Source organism: Amphiprion ocellaris, chromosome 3 (genome assembly GCF_022539595.1).
Source record: "Amphiprion ocellaris isolate individual 3 ecotype Okinawa chromosome 3, ASM2253959v1, whole genome shotgun sequence".
NCBI lineage: Eukaryota > Metazoa > Chordata > Actinopteri > Pomacentridae > Amphiprion > Amphiprion ocellaris.
The window spans coordinates 16223681-16244922 of NC_072768.1; the positions used below are offsets into that span (position 1 = coordinate 16223681).

A 21242-nucleotide genomic window follows, 5' to 3' on the forward strand; every position below is an offset into this window, starting at 1 on the left:
AAATGAAATATGTGACCTCTCCAAGTATGTTGCCTAACTTGAACCCAACAGAACACCTTTAAGGTAATCTAAAGAGACAGGCAGAGCAACACAACCTGCTCCAGTACAGAGCAGCTGAAAAAAAGATGTCTTTTAAGAAGAGACATTTGTGCAACAATTATATATTCCATGCCGAGGACTGAGACCATCATCAGACTTTTGGAGCACTGAGTTTCCATGTTGGCTCTTGTATTTTTAATATAGTGAATCTAAACTATTAGCTTTTTACTTATCATAATACCAAATACCCAACTGATTAAAATAGTTGTAATGCAATTACTAAGAGGTGACACAGCTTTGAAACATCATTAATAAACAGTATTGCATGAGGGTGTGCTAACTTTTGTTGTATACAGTAACTGAATACCAACACAAGCCATAGAAACCAAAATGTCCATATTTTCCAATCCGCAAGTCCTTAGAACTCCAAAAAACTGACCATTATAATCTTCAAGAAAATGTGACTTGTAGTAGTACTGTTGTATTAGACTGCATTCATTTTAACTAGATGTACCAACTAATCTGGCAAAATTAGTGCATATTAGGAAATCTTTGTGTTTACGTGCCATTAATTATATCGTACTTACCCAGTTTTGTCGTCTCACTGAAAAGAGAAATTGAGAAGCAATTAATTATTAACATCTAACTACTCATAACATGTGTCAAATGGTACTTAATCAGGAATACATTATAAAAGGCAGGGCATGGGTTACTCTAATATTACAGTACCTTTTCTCCTCCGCTGTCACAGGTGTTGCTTTGGTATCCGTATATGAGAATGATACGATGGCAAATGGACAGGCAGCACTGGGACACTGGGCCGTCTTATTGCTTCCATCATCGAGCAGCTCATACATGTAATACTGCAAGACCAAACAGAAGGCCTTTTGAGCTGCCTGGCATCCATTCATTTGTCTGTCTTAACATGCACTCAGGCATTCAGACGCTCAACAATACTATGCTCACAAAGATGTTTCTACACAATGACACAGATAAACGAAGACAATACAGAAAAAGTGACAGGTGACATGGTCTGACGAAATCAGTGCATGAGTTTACCTTCACTCCTACAGACTGAAATCACTGCTGACGTCATCTTACCTGGGTTCTCTCAAAGGCAAGAAAGGAGCTGGTTTTGGCAGATACTGAAGGCAACTGTTCGGACACGTGGCAGTCATACCCCACAGTGGGTGCAGTGAAATTCTGAGTGTAGTTCTCTAAAACCTTTTTAACTTTACCCTGAAAGCAACAAAAAGGGCAATGATTTTTATTCATAACAGCAGCAGCACTTCTTCATTCGATATCTGACAACGTCCTTTTTTAATACCTTTGTCAGCCTGATGATGGCAATGTATCCAGATTTCCCATGATACCAGCGATTCAGATCCAAACAGTCAGCGTACATTGATATGTAAACACCTTTTAAACAAAGAACATGTTCAATCAATTTGTATTTTCAGATAAAAGTTAAAACAAAGAGTCATTTATTAAGATTTCAGAACCTCATAAAAACCTACAACGTTTAACTTGTGGCTTTGAAGTTTTCCTGACACTCCTGAAGTTGCACAGCCACACCTAGAGAGCTGAATGTCTCACCGCTGTCAAGGACACACCTTACGTTCAACAATAAATCTGAATAACCTCAGTTACTGCTGGCAAACTTGAACGCAAACAAAGATGACACTATCTTCTAAACACTTCATTTTAATAGACCATAATCCAGACATTTGACATAAAAACTAAGTCTGTACATTGCAGACAATAAAAATTTAAGGCACAGAGTGTAGCACAGACTTTACAAAAATTGTAATCCGATATTGTTTTTCCTGCTCATTGTACAAGCAATATCACATTACTTGTTTGCCTGATGGGAATGAATGTGGCCATTTCCTTTTTGAGACTTGTACATGTCTTATGACACAGGATGTTTTTCAAATTGACATAAGAGCCAGTTTTGAACGAACTAAAATTTGTTATTACCACTAAGACTGCATGTTTTTACATATCAAAAATTATAATTCAATTATTCAGAATGCATTGAAGTATTAAGGCAAAGCCCTTAAAAATGAGTGACATTTAGGTAAAACCTAGAAGTCGTACATCTGAATGTGGTAGGTAAACAGCCAAAAACTGGTCTGACAGGTTCAGTGCGTCTTTTGCTCTCCCTGATCTGCTGTATGAGGCAACACAGCCTGAATCCTAAGAATTACTGCGTTTGTTATCAGAGGGTTCATGTGATGCAGTGAAAATGTTGGACAACAGCCCCATAAAAAACACTTTGACCTAAGTTTACATGTGATAACTTCTACACTTATCACAGCTTTGTGTGGGCAGAGATGTAACACAGCAAATGCTTAGGAGGAAACAATTCCAATTTAACAAAAATAAAGCAACACAGGATATAACAAGAAGGCATATTTCACAGTGAAAATAGTGTCACAATGTTACAGAAAATCAGTCTTTCTGCATCTCACAAATGCCATGTCCTGCCCTGCTTATGTAACTCAGTTTCTGTTTCACAACAGAAATCCTTCCACTTTCAATTGTATACATTCAAAGGGTTCTTTAATTTGCTTTCACTTTCAAAGGCTGGGGAGCAGCAGACTATCAACACAGACTGCGGCTTAGCTTGATCTGCTCTGCACTTTGGAGTCTGTTTGGATGGAAAATGTCCTGCATTCGGCCATCAAGGTAATAACTTTGCATGAAATACCTTAGATGAGATTTTTAATGAGAAATGCTTGAAGTAGTTCTAGCATTTTTTAGGCATGTAGCCAATAAATACATATAAGCCTAATGTAAAGATAATTATTGTACACAAATCTTGACGGTGTGTTTTCTGTACTTTGTGTTAATTCACGGCTTTGCGTCTCGTGCTGAAATGGCATACGGAGCTCACTGCTGGTTGACATAGTGGTAGACTGAGAGAGAGGGGGGGATCATAATTTACCCTTCGAAGGATCTCCCAGAGTTGTACATGTACTGTTTCCAGCGAGCACACCGGCTTCTCCAAGTGCATTAGCCTTTAAACAAACAAAAAGACACACATCACAATCAGCAGAAAAGTAGATTTTCTCATTTCCTATCGTCTGTCAGTGTCTCAAGTGTGTACCTTGTTGGCATCGTCAAACAGCAAAAACCCATATGATTCCTTCAGGTCGTCTTCTGAATATCCTGCTTCTGTCCTCTTTGCTCGGAGGGCGTTATACTGATATAAAAAAACATTATAAAAAGAAGAAATCAGTTTGAAAGCTGTGCTGCATTCAAGGCAGTTCCTATTTTCCTGCATTCAACATACTTTGCCCTGATTTCTATGCTATAAAAGGGTTTTATACACAAACTAACACTCATAGCAGTTACCAAAAGTCATTAAAAGAGTGAAATATCTTACAGTATACACTTATTTATGGCAACAAACACAATGTCGAGCTACTGATTACATGTGAACTGATGTGAGTTAAACGACTCAGAGTTGCTTAATGTTAAATGGCGGTGACATGTTCTGTTTTGGGGCTTTAAACTTTTAAAAAAAAAAAAAAAAAAAAAGTTTAAATGTTGAGACATTACTGACCTTTTCCTCCAGTGCGGGATTCTGTACCAACACCGCAGACTTATATCTGAAAAACTGCTTTGACTCTTCATACAAGTACGCACTTTGAAGAGGAGCCAAAACACTGTTTAGAAAGACGTCAGAGGAGTCCGGCACAGGTATTAAAACACCTAAAAGTGGACAAAAACACCGGCATGAGCACAGTATACAAGCGGAATTGGAAAAATACTGAAATCTGCGTTTTGGATTTGAACCAGGAAAAAGTCTCCGAGGTATTTCTCAATCCTGGGACAGTTTGTCCTGTGAGATGACACCTAATCTATACGTCCATTTACATAACAACGGCAGGGTTATATCTCATTTGTATGGGCTGATTTAAAAACATCCGATCTTTTCTTTTTAATCTTGAAGCGAAAGTCACACGAGGAAGGGGGTGGGGAGCTCATCACCTTTACTCGAGGCACCACCATTTCCAATTTCCATTGCTTATGAAATCTGTCGCTCTCCCTTCGGTCGTCGTTGAAAACTGTTGTCTCTGGTTTGAAACATCACAACAGAATTGAAAAATCCCATGTATCCTGAATCCAGTAAATCTTCCAAAGTCACTTGAGCTGTCGCCGCAGTTTCAACACGCATATTAATAATGCGACAACCAGGAAGTTGGAAAATAACCGACAGCCCAGACACGTAGGAGCGAAAAAATCCACGTAAATCCACTTTTTTTTTATCGGCACACAAGTGGCACAGCGGTTTAGTTATTGAAGCTCCTCGGCCCCCGACACGTTTCTTCGCATGGGCTACCCACACGTACTGTCCGTTACGAAAAAGAAACAGAAACCTATCGAGGCGCAAGCATCCATCTTGAAAGTGTACACCAAACTGTGGTTCTGCCGTGGAGGCTGTAGTTGGAGCTACGCAGAAGCCCGTTTCCTCCTGCGGGCTCGCCTGTGCTGTTAGTGTGTCTGCTTTAACTTCTACCAGCGACAAAACAACACCCGATATCTGCAAACCGAACTGCCACCGTCAAACTTATGGCCCTACCCCGACCAGTTTGAGAAGCTATAACGCAATTTCGAACGACACAACCAACTATTCAGACCGCAGGGGAAGTAGGGGATCAGTGCTACAACATGTTTAGCTGCGTTCCCTTTTAAGTTCAGATTCCCAGAATGAGCTGCACAGCATCCCACAGTTTGCCAACACACACAAAACCAAGCTAAACGACAGATGAGCACACCATAAGATCACATGAATGTACAATAGAGTGCAAACGTGTAGCAGCATAGAGGTAATACAGCTGGCAAATTAAACAGGCTAATTTTAAACAGACTCCACTACAGACTATGGGAAAGGTTAAAATTTTAAAGCACCCATATGGGGTATATGGAAGATCATTTTTTATTGTGTTTTGTGTGTTTAAAAAATTGAAAGTGTAAAATAAAATCGGTTAAAATGAATATGCTTACAACTGCCATCCCCAAACTCACTAAATGGCCTCCTAGATGTACAAGCCAGAAAGAATTAAGGTATGTATTATAGCTGGACAGTTTTTCAACATACACAAAACCAAACAAAATAACAGATAAGCACATGAAAAATACACATCAATGTACATTACAGTTTGACCATATGCAAGTGCAAATGCATAACAAGTTAAAGAGGTCGAGTTTAAACAGAATCCGTTTCAGCCAGTGTTTCCATATAGGAAATGCTAAAATTGTAAAGGACCCATATAATACATATGGGAAAACTATTTTTATTGTATTTTGTGTGTCTAAAAACTTGGGGGTGTAAAATAAAATTCAGTAGAAATGTGAATGTATCTCCTACTGCCATTCACCTACCACACATACACATACAACATACACAAAACCAAACTAAACAACAAATGAGCACATGATAAATGCAAATGAATGCACATTAGAGTTTGACCACAGGCAAATGCAGATGTGTAACAGCATAGGGTTAATACAGCTGGCAAATAAAAGAGGCTAACTTTAAACAGACTCCACTACAGGCAGTGGGAAAGATTAAAATTTTAAAGCACCCATATGGTGCATAGGAAGAAATATTTTTTAAAAAACTGTGTTTTATGTGTCTAAAAACTTGGATGTGTAAAATAAAATCTCTAAAAATAGGAATATACCTCCTACTGTCATTCCCCATCCCACTAAATGGCCTGCTATAGCTGTACAAAACAGAAATAATTTTATCCAAGATGCATTCTAAGTTGTAGACTTTTTCTTTTTACTAAAAGTATGCACTATAGCTGCCTTTACAAAGTATGTGCTATTTCATGCAGCACACATAAAATTGGGACATACTACTTTGTCATAATAATGCATCTTTAATTTTGACCATCATAGTCTGTAGTGCACAATGAGCTGTCATCTATCTGTACACTCTCTTAAGTTTGTTTATAATTGCAAGAGACATGTGACATATGCATCACAAGAATGCAAAAGATTGTGGGTCAGAATGGCCATACTTACATACTAGGACATGCAGGTACTTTTTGGTATACTAGATTTGACATATTGTGTATTAGGACAGACTAAGTCTTTTTCAGCCATACTATTTTAGCATGGTAGTATAGACACTGGAACAGACTCTAGGTAACCAATAGTCTTCCAGGTAAAATTTGCATAATCCTGACCCCTCACTGTCTGCTGCTGTGGACAAATAAGCAGCTGCTGCACAGTCCACCATGTTTGTTTACTTGCGAGAGCAGCTTCTGCCAAACCCTGGCTTATCAGGTTGTATCCCACAAGGACAAACTTTACAGATGTTCTTTTCTCTAATGTTAAACATGCTCACATTACAAGATTTTAAAAATAATGATGCAACACACACGATTGAATATAATAACAATAATGTGCCACAGAGAACAAACAGGAAGCAGTACGACATCTCACATGACCTCTTGGAGATGCAGATGTAAACAAAACAGACTATGGTGCAACATCTTGCTGTAATGCTAATAATACTTTACAGAGAGAAAACAAAAGAAGCAGAAGGCTAAATGCATATCAATGAGAAAATCATGAGGGTAATGAGGTCATGATCTGTTTCCTTCTCTCCTGCTCTCTGTGCTCAAATATGCTGCATTATAACTGAGCAGAATTCCCAATAAAGCTGTTCTTATTTATATATTTTTTGAGTTTGTTGTCAGACAGTCGAACAGTGGATGAAACGTGGCCCATTAAAACTACGAGCGGTCACTTTATAGTCATGTCCGAGACGTTGTCCTACATTGCTTAAAAGCTGATTTTATAACCATAACTTAATTTGACATCTGCTTTGTTTTGCCAAGAATGGAAAAGACAATCGAAGCAAATTCAGAGAAGGATAAAAAACTCAAGCTTGCATCCTCCGCACTTTGGTGTGTTGTTGAAAAATGGAGGAGTTGTGACTGAGAACAGAAGGCACGCAGGCAGGCCTAGAAAGACCAACAGCAGATTGGACTGCATAAATGTAAGTGTGATTTTAAAAAATAAAAAACAGGACAAAAAGCATCCATGTTCATTATCATTGTCTCTGTTCACAGATCATTTCAAATAGGATCAACACATACAGAACAAGTATAGCAGGAGAGTGATGTAGCAGAAACCCTCCATAAGCTCAGGGGATATAACCATGGATTAAATTAGCTAAAGAACATGCGCATAAGGTGCAGTTTCTGAAAACATGTGTTATGGAAATATTAACCAACGTGGATCTGTTCATAGAAAGTTAATGTGGAGAACTCCAACCATATGGCAATAAGAGTACAATAAAGCATGATGGTGAGAACATCAAGTCTGGAGCTGTTTTTTAATCAGTATTGTCAGTGAATATGCTTCTGTGAATATGTATATATTTACTCTTAGTGTCATCAAGTCTACAAAGGAAAACTTCAATAAAACTTTCTGATGGATAAAGATCCAAAACATACCAGCAGCCTGCTGAAAAAATATTTTCACCAAAAAAAAAGTGCTCTCCCAGAGGCCTATAGATCCCAGTTGGGGGCCCGTGTTAAGTGTGGATTGAATGATGTACTTTACACGCACAGTTTTGTGGGTGTTCCAACAAGTGAGAAAACCCTCTCTTGTTTGCTAATTATTGTGTTAAACTCTAGCAGCCACTTCTAGTATACAAGTGTATATCATCTGTGCAGCAGGAAACAGCAATTATCAGAGTGAGCTGGAAAGTCGGGTATTATTCTAAGAAGTTGGTTGACTACGGTGTAAGTACTACGGAAAAGATACACGAGCAACAGGAATGACCGCAGGCTTGTGTGGATTGTCAAGTGGAGTCGATTCAATAACTTGTGAGAGCTTCACAAGGAGGGACTGAGGCTGCATCGAGAATGTATCAAGAGCTACTGAGCACAGATTTCTTCAGTAAAGGAGCTACAACTGTAATATGAAGACACTCTTGAAGCAGCGTAAAATTAGAAGATCTTACCTGGGCTAAGTAGAAAAAGAACTGGACTGTTTCTCAGTGGTCCAAAGTCCTCCCTTCAGATTAAAGTAAATTTTGCATTTCATTTGGAAGTCAACATCCAAGAGTTTGGAGAAAGAGCGGACAGGCACAAAACCTGAGGTGTATGAAGTCCAGTGGGAAGTTTCCGCAGTCTGTGATGATTTAAGGTGCCATGTCATCTGCTGCTGTTAGTCCACTGAGTTTTACCAAGTCAAAAGTCAAAGCAGCATCTACCAGGAGATTTTAGAGCACTTCATGCTTCCATATGCTGACAAACTTTAAGGAGATGCTGGTTCCCTTTCCAGCAGGATTTAATACTTACCCACAGAGCCAAAACTACTACTAAATGGTTTGCTGACAATGACATTACTGTGCTTGATTGGCCAGTCGACAAACTTTACCTGAACCCTATAGAACCCCATATGTGTTATTGTCAAGAGAAAGATGAGAAACATCCAGCCCAAAAAAATATAAACAAGCTGAAGGCCGCTTTCAAAGCAACCTGGGCTTCAATAACACCTCAGCAGTACCACAGACTAATTGCCTCTATGGCATGCTGCACTGATGCAGTAATTTGTGGTAAAGAAGCCCCGACAAAGTATTGAGCGTATAAATGAACATACTTTTCAGAAGTTGTACATTTCTGTTTTGTAGATGCTTTCGCTTTGTAAATCAGAGGAAATATTCTAATAATTCGAGATAGAGTTTCTGATTTTCATGAGCTATATGCCATTATCATCAAAATTAAAGCAAAAAAAATCTTGAAATATTTCACTTTACATCCAATGAATACAGAAAATATGCAAGTTTACCTTTTATGAACAAAATTACAAAAAAATAAATAGCTTTATCACATATTTTTTTAGACACACCGATTAGACTGTTATATGTACAAGAGTCAAGCTTAATAAAGTTAGCTATGCTAGCTTTTGAACACACAAAACAGAAAACAGTCCTACCTGTACACTTGGGAATCTCATTATTTAGGGAGTTTTGCATTTTGTTAATTCAAATGATATTTTTCTACAGGTAAGTTAAATCTAGTATGATGCCATGCTAATCTGCTAGCTAGACAAGCATTCCTCCCAACAGGACAGTCACAAAAAAAGTGCCAGAGTAAGTAAGCCAAATAGACCAAATAAATTATTACTTAAATAAATTTAATTTATTCTTGACTATTGTTAAATAATTACATCAATAATTACATCAAATACAATGTAAATGTATTTTCAGTTATTTTCGTGCTGCTAAGAGTCTTTTTTTCCAGCCTGACTTGACTGTAAACCGGTACTGGTCCTGTTTGCAGGCCACTCGCCTACATTTCCCAGAGTTCCTCTCTACTATTTATTTGGGTTGAACCCGAATCTCAGCTGCTCGCACTGAGCGGTCTGCACCGGTTTTCCGATGTATGTTATAGAAATGCAGTCCTTTCTGTCTTTAATATTCTGCTTCAAAATGAATTACGTGTCGAGCTGAATCTACGCGGTCCACGCAGCCGACAACGGGAACATGAAATGGAGATCACTCGGACCAGACCGTCCTTGTATGGAGAAATCGGTAAGTAGCTTACAGATGGTGGCCAACATTAGCAAAGACTGCAGTTAAATAAAGAGTCAGCGAGTGATAGGACGCTGTTCGTAGATCTTGTGTCCAGTTTTCGTTAGCTTCCATTTCATGCAGACTACATATCAGGTTGCCTTCGACGTGTGGATAGGTTAGCATTAGCAGGTAGTTTCTTTATTAGCATGGCAGCAGGCTGTAAGCTCGTTAGTGAGCCAGCAGATACAAGATTTATGTTAGGAAACGTTGACTGTATGAACGCACAGGGCAGCGGAGCCAATAACACGCACATTACTATGTAATGCATATTCTATAGCAACGGGTTTCCTCATACTGTACATGAATGTGCAGCATTGTTCTCCTTTCTGTACCACTGAATTTAAATTATGATCACGACTGTCTCAAGTGTTGTCATTAAGTTTGTAGAACATGTAAAGTGTCCTAACTTGGGTGTTTAAAACCTCCTGCTTTCTGCACATTTTATTTCACTATTTAGTGCATTGCGATGAGAAACTGAGGAGACTTTTCATTGTACATAAAAACCCACACATGGGGAACAGAAGGGCTCAGATCTATTTGGTTATTTGCAGCTCATGGCCTTGGATTCTGGACAGACCGCTCAGCAGTGCACGAGGCGGCTGCACAGGGCAGGGCCCTGCAGCTGCAGCAGCTGATAGAGGGAGGTGCAGCAGTTAACATCGTGGCTGTGGACTCCATCACCCCCCTGCATGAGGCGTGCATACAGGGACAGACCCAGTGTGTCAGACTGCTGCTGGACGCTGGTGCACAGGTCAGATGGTTTCATTATATTGCCAGAATTCCACAACAACAAAAAAAAAAAAGATTCACAAGAGAGTCACGTTGGTGGCTTTCCTCATCAGGATGTGTTTAACTTTCTGGTGCCTGTTTTGAAGTTATTATGGTTTTGTCCTGCAGGTAGATGCTCGTAACATTGACGGCAGCACTCCGTTGTGTGACGCCTGTGCAGCTGGTAGTCTGGAGTGTGTCAAGCTGCTGTTGGAATATGGAGCAACCGTCAATCCTCCACTGTTTACTTTCTCACCTCTTCATGAGGCATGCATGGGAGGTGTGTCTGGCTAAATACATCATTGCACTGGAATTAATTTTGTTCCATATTTGTTGATTGATTAGTTTTATTGCATCACTCCACACAGCACTTGCACTGTGTTAGTGGCAAAAGAAAGCTTGTGAGGGCTAGTTTCCTTACTAAGAAAAACTGTACAAATTAATCATTAAGACAGGCCTTAAGTAGGCAGAATTCATAATTCATGTTGTAGCAAGTTGGGAAACATTTAAAAAGGTCTTGAAAAACAAATCTTGAAAATTTGTCCCATAGTGAAAACAGAATGCAGCTCCCAACCAATAAGAAAGTCACCTTGGGGTTCATAACTTTTGACTATTGAGCTCTTGGTTAATACTTAACAAGATGTAAAGTGTAACAACAAGTTGTGCTTTCAGTGCTTGCAAAGACAGTGGAATACACCTAATTTGAAACTGGAATAACTAGTAACAAGAACGCTTTAAAATGAAAGTCAAAAATGCTTTCCACATTTTATAAGTGAATGGTCAAGCTATTCACAGCAACACGTGAAGGGAGAGACTACTCCTTTCAATACTGAAAAGACAACAGCCAGACGATACCGTATTTTTACCAATTTCATCAAATAAAACTTTCTGATATATCAGCTGATGTTTTTTCATATAATATGTTAGAGTTGTATTGAAAAGTGATGATGACAGGGTCACCATCCACTGCTGAGCTGTGATATGTACTCTGCTACATGTGCTGCAGTCATTGCTGAAAGTCTCAAAGTATGCCAATACCATTATATCTATGACGGGGCAATTTTTGGCTGATAATATTTCTCCAAAAGACAGGGTCGCTGCTGTCTTGCATTTCTCTAATTTATCTGTGTGGACTCGTAAAAAGTCACTGCATGTTTTCATAAAGTGAAATAATTACAACATCTTTTATTACAGGTAATTCAGATTGTGTTCAGCTCATGATTGATCAAGGAGCTTTCATGGAGGCTCATGACTGCCACTATGGGACACCACTTCATGTAGCCTGTGCCAGGCAACATTATGACTGCGCCAAAGTACTCCTCAATGCAGGTGAGTCCAGGCTCGCTTTCTGCACATCAGGACTGGAGAACATTACTACAAATATTCCAGTATGTTATTAAGTCGATACATGGATCCAGTTATCTAGTTTTACTCCTCTTTAGAATTGGTTTCTGGTTTGAACATGTATGGACGAATTACTCCAATAGTGCAACCTACCATTATGTAGCGTAGAGTAGTTTTAGCAGAGTTGTAGTTGAGCTGGGGTGCTCGAGCTGTAGTGAGTGGGGAGGGGTTGGGCAAAGAGAAGAGGAGACTTCATAGATCTGCTAGTTATAGAAGAAGTAGCAGTGTAAAGTTACATTTCAGCCATTTTACGGAAATATGGTATTATTTTCATGGCAAAAACGTCTAAATATATAACTTTGATACACCGAGATGAGGTTAGTCAGTGACCAGAGAGGGACTTTAATATGTTATTTTAGTTCTTAAGTGTGCTTTAAAATATTATATAATCTCATGTTTACTTTGACCGTTTAGTCAAAGATTAGTTTTAGAACAGATCAAAAATAATCTCATTTGTCAATATCAATGATGTTCTCCCTTAACTCATCTGGAGACTGTGAAAATGGTTTCATGTTTATGCCATTTGCCTGTAAATCAGTCAATCTGAAAACCAAGAGTTTCTCTCAGTTTAAGTATTGCCACATTAGTGACTGACTCATCCTTCAAGAGAAAGATTCAAATGATTATTCAGCGCTAACTGCTGGTTGCTTGATATCATGCATTACCATGCAAAACTGTTTCTGTGTGTGCTTTCACTGATATTTTATTCCTATACAAAGTGATTTTGGCATTTATCTTGAGTGTAACACAAATGCTCCGGGTAACAGAAGTGCTTCTCTCTTTTCTTTCCTAAAAGGGGCAAATGTAAACGCTGCCAAGCTCCATGAGACGGCTCTCCATCATGCAGCCAAGACCAAGAACATTGACTTGATTGAGCTACTTGTGGAGTTTGGGGGGAATGTGTTTGCCAGGGACAACCTGAACAAAAAACCCATCCACTACACCAGTGTGGGATCTCCCTCGTACATCTCCCTTGAGTTCTATGAGAGTAAGTGTGTTCACATAAAGTGTGCATGAAGCTGCTCTCACTTTATAAACGCACCAGGAAACCTAACTTGTGTTGGTTTTTCTTCCTCAGACACCCCCCTCAGTCTGCAGCAGATCAGCAGAGTGACTGTGAGGAGGACTCTCGGAAAAAGAGCGCGTGAAGTTGTTTCGAAACTGGGCTTGCCCAATCGCATCATAAGCTTTCTTTCTTACATTCCACCTCCACCTATTGAAATTTAATCACCTCGGTCAAATTTCAGTGCAGCTCTCAGAAGGTCAAACACTGTCCAGTTATACACTACCATTCAAAAGTCTGGGGTCACTTAGAAATGTCCTTATTTTTGAAAGAAGAGCAGTTTTTTCAATGAAATTAACATTAAAATTATCAGAAATACAGTCTAGACATTGTTAATGTGGTAAGTGACTATTCTAGCTGGAAACGGCTGATTTCTAATGAAGTATCTCCATAGGGGTACAGAGGAACATTTGCAACAACCATCACTCCTGTGTTCTAATGCTACATTGTATTAGCCAATCATGTTGAAAGGCTAATTGATGATTAGAAAACCATTGTGCAATGATTTTAGCACATGAATAAAAGTGTGAGTTTTCATGGAAAACGTGAAATTGCCTGGGTGACCAGAACTTTTGAACGGTAGTGTATCTGCTGGTTCTGTGGTTCCTCTTCTCCAGAAAGTCATATGACAGGATGTTGACGTTGGCGGACGTACTGCACAGATGTCTTAACACTGCCAGACGAGACGGGTGTACAGAGATTTCCTGAGTATTCAGAGACTGTTTTATACTGAAGCAAGCTTAAAAAAAAAAAATCTTAATATGCTTTTGAGCTTATAGCTGCACCAAGAGATTTTTTAAAAATCGTTTTGGAACAGAAATGCAGTCCTGATATATGTAGCATCAACTCATCTAGCTCTGGTGGCTAACCTGTTTGCACACAACTTTCTGCTTACATATTTAACAAATATATACCATTATTAGGATCTTGTTCGACATAAAAAAAGTGCAGCTCAATACTCAGCTTTCACCTCTGATTTGGCCCTTTAACTCCTGAGTTAAACATCTTCACCAGCCAGATATTTATTTCACATTTGCAGTTTGGTGCTTGGCAGGTTGTGCACAGTTTTGGCAAGAAAAATGAAGGCCCGAAGATCAAATGACTTGCTGCTGAAGGCCATGCACACCAGTGGTAAACCCACACAGGTGATTTCATTGTTTTGGGACGATTCAGATCTTCTTTCAGGACTGTGGGCGCATACAGACTATCCATCAAGCTCAGACTCTTCTGTTAGCTCCTGTTTGCACTTGTTCCACGGGCCAAGTTTCACCTTTGAGATCTTTTTTATTGCACAGTGAGTCTGGTGAGCAGAGGTCTAATTAATCACAATAGCTGAACACACCTGTGTTTGAATTCAGGACCTTTATTTAATACATTTAATACTCAGAAGCTTTGGAAACACCGTTAGTCATTTAACAATACTCAGAGCCATTTGAATCAGTGTTAGTATAATACTGTATGTACATGTGTTGCTTCATGGAGCCTGAAATCTAGAAGCATGAACTTTGCTTGTTCATCACAACCAACTATGTGTGAATGCAAGTTACCTCATAGACACTGTATTACTTTATTGAACATGGAACATGTGGTTTGATTACTAGAATTATATCATTGTATGTATTTGTATATATATATATATATATTGTGTAACTATTTATTTTTAATGTAAATTTGTACATAATACAGATGGTTCTACCTCTATTTGTGTAAATAAATAGATCACTATCAAAATATTTTAAAAACAATTTAGTGTATTGAGTCCAGTTATGATTGAACTTTAGGCATCACACTTCAGAAGTGACTGCCTATTATTTCTGTTTCGTTTTCCAATAATGCTCTTAGGGAAATAGTTACTTTAACAAATTGTACTGTTCAAAACTGCTTATCCTGTAAGGTAATTCATTGCAAACTTTTTCAGTCTGCATTCAAAAGTGCATTATTCTAATATTGTAGCATTGACTAAAGAAAACACAGTGGTCCCTCCCCATATCACGGTTTACTTTTCGTGATCTCACTGTATCGCAGATTTGAAATTGCAATTGGAATCGCAGATTTTTCACTATATTGTGGGATTTTGCGGTATATACAGTTGTGCTCATAAGTTTACATACCCTGGCAGAATTTATGATTTATGGTCATTTTTCAGAGAATATGAATGATAACACAAAAACTTTTCTTTCACGCATGGTAAGTGGTTGGGTGAAGCCATTTATTATCAAACAACTGTATTTACTCTTTTTAAATCATATTGACAACAGAAACTACTCAAATGATCCTGATCAAAAGTTTACATACCCCACTTCTTAATACTGTGTATTTCCCCTTTAACATCAATGACAGCTTGAAGTCTTTTGTGGTAGTTGTAGATGAGGGTCTTTATTTTGTCAGATGGTAAAGCTGCCCATTCTTCTTGGCAAAAAGCCTCCAGCTCCTGTAAATTCTTGGGCTGCCTTGCATGAACTGCAGGTTTGAGATCTCCCCAGAGTGGCTCAATGATATTGAGGTCAGGAGACTGAGATGGTCACTCCAGAACCTTTACTTTATTCTGTTGTAGCCACTGACAGGTAGACTTGGCCTTGTGCTTTGGATCGTTGTCATGTTGGAACGTCCAAGTATGTCCCATGCGCAGCTTCCGGGCTGATGAGTGCAAGTTTTCCTCCAATATTTTCTGATAACATGCTGCATTCATCTTGCCATCAATTTTTACCAAGTTTCCTGTGCCTCTGTAGCTCACACATCCCCAAAACATCAGCGATCCACCTCCGTGTTTCACAGTAGGGATTGTGTACTTCTCATTATAGGCCTTGTTTACTCCTCTCCAAATGTAGCGTTTATGGTTGTGGCCAAAAAGTTGGTCTCATCACTCCAAATGACTTTGTTCCAGAAGTTTTGAGGCTTGTCTCTGTGCTGTTTGGCATATTGTAAGCGGGATGCTTTGTGGCATTTGCGTAGTAACGGCTTTCTTCTGGTGACTCGACCATGGAGCCCATTTTTGTTCAAGTGCCTCCTTATTGTGCATCTTGAAACAGCCACACCAGTTTTTTTCAGAGACTCCTGTATTTCAGCTGAAGTTATTTGTGGGTTTTTCTTTGCATCCCGAGCAATTTTTCTGGCAGCTGTGGCTGAAATTTTTGTTAGTCTACCTGACCGTGGTTTGGTTTCAACAGAACCCCTCAGTTTCCACTTCTTAATTAATGTCTGAACACTGCTGATAGGCATTTTCGGATCCTTCGATATCTTTTTATATCCCTTTCCTGTTTTATACAGTTCAATTACCTTTTCCTGCAGATCCTTTGACACTTCTTTTGCGTTCCCCATGATTTAGAAGCCAGAAACGTCAGTGCAGCACTGGATGAAAGATGAAGGGCCTGTCAAGAGCCCAGAAACTCACTGACCTTTTATACACACACACTGATTACAAGCAAATAGATCACAGGTGAGGATGGTTACCTTTAGTAGCCATTCAAACCCGTTTGTGTCAACTTGTGTGCCTGTTATCAGGCCAAACCTCCAGGGTATGTAAACTTTTGATCAGGGCCATTTGGGTACTTTCTATTGTCATTATAATTTAAAAAGAATAAACACAGTTGTTTGATAATAAAAAACTATAGCACAACACTAACCATGAGTGAAAGAAAGGTTTTTGTGTTATCATTCATATTCTCTGAAAAATGGCCAAGAAATCATAAATTCTGCCAGAATATGTAAACTTATGAGCACAACTGTAGGTATTTTTACGCATTTATTATTGTGGCGAGTTGCGTTGAAGAATGGCGCTGGATTAAAGATATCTTCCTTTAATGCATTCTGCAACTGGCGGATGCTTTTATATTGACAAACACGGAAAGCGACACTATAGTAAATGTGGCAGGAAGTCATCAAACACACTACACTTCACACTCATGGTCCTGACAACATAACACTTGGCCAAACGATCTAGGCTGACTAAACCTGGGGGGGGGGGGTAGCTGGAACGTAACCACCGTGATAGACCAGGGACCACTGTATTGCAAACTTACTGTTCATTCTCATATTGCATGAAAATAAATGGAAACTGCCCTGGGATATAAGGTTAGGTTATTAGTCTTCACAAACCATATGTACTTCAAATAGTAAGAAAAAAGTATACTTACAGGGCTTAAAATGGTAACACAAGGCGGTAATGTTCTCCTGAGTAAGTAAACTGAGTTCTCCAGAATCTCCAAAGGGATCTGGGGAATTAATTAAAAACCAATGATGTTCAATGGGCCATAAGCATATCCAGGTAAAAGTGAATACAATCACTAATGTGCAACTCCCTTTAATTGACATGAACTGAAATGCAGGTTACAGTCCTTGGTGATCAGAACTGCAGACTGGTTAGGTTTTGTCTCAGCTGGGAAACTCCAGTACATTAATGGTATCATTGCATACAGTGTTAAGAAAGACTGAACTGTTATCTGGCTGTCCAAGCCCAGTTCCTAACATCTTGGAGGCAATTTGCTGGAAAAAATTTTATATTTTCTCTACAAAACTGATTTAAAAGGGACTCTGCTCAATAAAACACTGTGGTCTGTCAAAATTTACAAACTGTGAATAGAAAATGAAAGACTGAATGCTTGAAATAAAAGATGACTAAAAAAAAATACTGAGTGAAGAAATCACTGCTGTCCTTGTAAAAGGTCGTGTAGATTTAATGGTAGTCATTTAGAGCAGAAAAAATGCTGAAGATTAGATAAAAGCAATCTGCAGCCACGACCTGAGATGAAATTGAGGCCCACCTACGTTCAGATAATAAATGCCTTTATTCCACCTGACTTGCACAGAAACATGACTGAACATGATCCACTGCTGCAGAGCCTCACAGGTACCTGGACTCAAATGTTTGATGTTGAAAGGAACAGAGCAAACATGTATGTTATGTGCATGATATGGACTGAGCCACATGCAGACTTTGAAACTAGCATGTAGAATCAGAATCAGTTTTACTGGAAAAGCACGTTTGACCCCAGTTTATCAGTGTATTTACATTTTGTATACATGAATCAGGTACAAGTACACAAGATAAAGATAGGAAAATAAAGAAAGACAACACTTAAACCTTAATTCTTGGCACTTAAATGCTACGTAACTGAAGATTTACCAAAGAGGAAAAGTTAACTAGACAAACAGAAGAAATCTGAACAATAATTCTATGCATGTCCATGACCCCTGACTTCCATCCTGTGTCGTTATCAGCCAAACAGCAAACAGAACGCGTGGAAATAACCTCAACTGTAACCTCAAAACTCAACCAGAAAAAGCTCAGCTGCGGCAGCCACACATGGAGTGAGATAACTTCACAGGTGTAATTTGAGAAAGCATTTAAGCATTTTCAGCCTTTATACAGTCCACATGCTGCGCTCCTCTCTCTGTCCGACCTGCTACACCGGTTCCTTCCTATTCAACAATACTTTAACGCTTTTAAATAAGAATGTGACGGCTTTGTAATTTTAATGTATAAATGATCAATTATAGGCATCAAAGAATCCATACACCTTTTTAACTGCCATTGTTGTAAAAACACTTCATGCAGTATATTTACAAAGTTGCGTTGAAAGAAGCCACAAAGGAATAAGTTTTGAGACTGTAACAGATGTCTTGAAACAACATTTGCTGGCTTGTCGCTGCCATCTGGACTCTGACATTACAGTTAACCACACCAGTGTTTGCAGAGGGATTTTACTAATTTATTGCTTTTTAAGTATATGAGATTTTAAAAGACAGTGCTACTTAGAGTATACCAGGTAAGTGAGTGCACCCAGTACAATATCATGTAAATGTCTATCTATCTGTCTGTCTGTCTGTCTGTCTGTCTGTCTCTGTCTGTCTGTCTGTCTGTCTGTCTATCTATCTATCTATCTATCTATCTATCTATCTATCTATCTATCTATCTATCTATCTATCTATCTATCTATCTATCTATCTATCTATCTATCTATCTATCTATCTATCTAATGGATTACAGATTGCATCACTGTAAAGTAGTTATATTATTCATTAGAACAGTAGGGTTCAGATTCATTTCGAGGGCCGTTTGACTCTCTTTCTCTTAAAAAATATTCCGAAGAGGTTCTATTGCATTCAAGTCAGGTGACATATTTGTCTAGGTCACAGGTTTCACTTTTTCTTTCTTAGGAGAGGCTAGTGTGATTTCGGATCATTATTATTCCTGAATAGTCCTCTTCCTGCACACTTCTGCAGACTGGAATCATCCTGTCAGTCAGTATTTTAGTATATCCACTGGCATTCATGGTGCCATCTACAGTATAAATATCATCTCCCCAACACCTTTTGCACTCTTGCAGCCCCGTATCATCACACCCTCACCTCTGTGCTTCACTGTTAGGACTATGCATTCACTGTGGTAGGTTTGGCAAGATTCACGACAAACTTGCTGGTGAACTCTAACTGTTCATCAGCCTTTTTCATGTAATTTAGCAAAGTTTTATCTTGTATTTTTGTGCCGAAGAACAGACAAGAACTTGTATCTTGGATGCCCTTTGTAGAGGCTGGCATCGTGATTTGTGTTGTCTGAGCTGTCGCAGAAACTTTGATTTCCACCGATAACCTCTGCGCCAAATCTGAAGTACTTGCTCATCTGCTTTTCATAGCTAGACTGTCCAATTAGAGCACTGTGGCGTCATTTTAGGAGGCTCTGATTAATGGTACTAAGGCTTGCCATATACCTGTTGATAACTGTGTATCAGCTGATTTTTAGTTTGTTGTCAATCTTCCTCTATTTTCTTTTCCTACATTTTTTGATGTCTCTATTAGATTTTTGGTCCTTTTTGCAACTCTTTTCCACACAGAGCCGTGATACAGACCTGGAGTCAGACACAATCCATACGTCCAGTAATGACCAAGTTCTGGTGTTCACAGGACATTATATAACCAAGTTCATGCAGTAACTGGAAATCACAGATGCACCCAGTTTTGATTTAGTGATCACAGGCTTTCACAGGGTTGTGTGTCTTGACCTGGGTTTTTTTTTGTTTTTTTTTTTAATAAAAATACATGAAAAATGGTTGTTTTTGATTGTTCATAAGTGAAATCACTCTCCCTGTCAACATAGAAATAACATGATTATTGAGAGGTGCAACAATTTTGAATCATTAGCTATTTAGTGATATTACACAGGAGTGTACTGACTTCTGTTGTTTGCTGTATCTACAAGGGATATGTTTTCAGCTAAAGTGGATATTCTGTTAAATCTTTACCCGGTTAAGCTGCTGAGGGATTAACTGGTGAAAAGGAACCAAGCCTTTTTCTTTGACGGAGTTGTAAATCTAAACCATTTTCACTTCCCTGAGCTTGTCATCTGATCCTACCTGAACCACAGCAGCTGTGCATCAGCAGGTGTTCAGTTTGCAGGATTGTGTTATGAGGAGCTCTAGGTTTTTTCCTCAAGGTGCCACTGAGCATCTGCTGAGCAAAAAGGGAGGGGTCATGTTGAAAAGATGGCGGAGAATAACAGAGGCTGCGTATTTGTTGTACACAAACTACTGACCTGGTAACTTTACCAAGAAAGACACCCAACACTAGCAGCTGTAAACTGTCTTATTAAGTTTTGAGGAAGATGGTTTCAGTGAGGCTGTGGTTAAGCTGCCAGTGTTTGAGTCACATCATGAGCTATAAATACTTAAAGTTAAACAGCTGATACTTTGCATGAGACCCTTGAGGTTATTAATGGAAGTGAATGATGTGCTGTCGGTGCTGTGGCAGGAACATCAAGTATCAGGAAGATAGAGGATTAGGGGAACACAGAAGCCATCTAAAGGTTGTGTACCTCCATATTGAAAGGCTTTGACATGCTCACTGTTATGTAAAAAGTTGGTTGGACAGCAAAGTCGAAGCCTGGTGCAAGAAATGAGTCAAACCATCCGGATAGAGAATCTCATTTCCTCCAAAAGGTGCTTCTTTTTAGCCTTTGCTGCTTTCATTACCTGATGAAACTCTGCAGTCGTTTTCTTTTCTGTGTTGCCTTCAAACACACTAATACTGTAGTATCTGTTAAACTGTTAGGGTGTGACTGATGCACAAGAAGTGGATTAATATTGGTTTTACTCTAGAAACAAACCCAGTTGTAACAACAGATATTTAACTATAGTTTACCTACATGTAAATCTAACTTTGCAGGTGTGCAAAACTGCCATTGACAATGCAAATCAGTTTTAGCCACTACTACTTGTAGAACTTGAACTCTGCATGTTTGATTGGAGGACAGATCAAGTCTGACTGAGCACTGGATAAGAATTACAGCAAGAATATGGGAAAGAGGAGTCAAACATGATCTGAACACAATTGACAGTTAAAGTGATTTTTCTGACGGGCTTT

General features: G+C 38.9%; 2 protein-coding genes across 3 annotated transcripts in view; one reads left to right on the forward strand and one right to left on the reverse strand.

The window, feature by feature from the left end:
- The window catches only part of tasor2 (transcription activation suppressor family member 2), a 20576-nt gene extending 15852 nt beyond the window's left edge, over positions 1–4724 (reverse strand). For both annotated transcript variants that reach the window (XM_023267536.3, XM_023267535.3), the window contains exons 1-8: positions 4039–4724; positions 3611–3759; positions 3152–3247; positions 2990–3062; positions 1367–1458; positions 1141–1278; positions 769–902; positions 627–643 (exon numbers count right to left, since the gene is read on the reverse strand). In XM_023267536.3, coding sequence (XP_023123304.2) covers positions 627–643; positions 769–902; positions 1141–1278; positions 1367–1458; positions 2990–3062; positions 3152–3247; positions 3611–3759; positions 4039–4072 — 733 coding nt within the window. In that variant the 5' untranslated portion in view covers positions 4073–4724. The remainder of the gene's footprint in view (positions 1–626; positions 644–768; positions 903–1140; positions 1279–1366; positions 1459–2989; positions 3063–3151; positions 3248–3610; positions 3760–4038) is intronic.
- On the forward strand, positions 2586–14632 carry asb13b (ankyrin repeat and SOCS box containing 13b). The gene is made up of 8 exons (XM_023267564.3): positions 2586–2730; positions 6903–7063; positions 7137–9610; positions 10204–10403; positions 10550–10700; positions 11615–11749; positions 12621–12812; positions 12903–14632. The coding sequence occupies exons 3-8, from the start codon at positions 9568–9570 to the stop codon at positions 13049–13051; spliced, it is 870 nt and encodes a 289-aa protein (XP_023123332.1). The 5' UTR covers positions 2586–2730; positions 6903–7063; positions 7137–9567; the 3' UTR covers positions 13052–14632.
- The last annotated feature ends 6610 nt before the right edge of the window (positions 14633–21242 follow it).

What these genes read in the sequence shown, in the direction of transcription:
- asb13b (XM_023267564.3), top strand. Translation starts at nt 9,568, where the DNA reads ATGGAGATCACTCGGACCAGACCGTCCTTGTATGGAGAAATCG. An exon ending in CAAAGTACTCCTCAATGCAG is followed by an intron (nt 11,750 to 12,620) that starts GTGAGTCCAGGC and finishes CTTTCCTAAAAG; the next exon opens with GGGCAAATGTAAACGCTGCC. An exon ending in CTCCCTTGAGTTCTATGAGA is followed by an intron (nt 12,813 to 12,902) that starts GTAAGTGTGTTC and finishes TTTCTTCCTCAG; the next exon opens with ACACCCCCCTCAGTCTGCAG.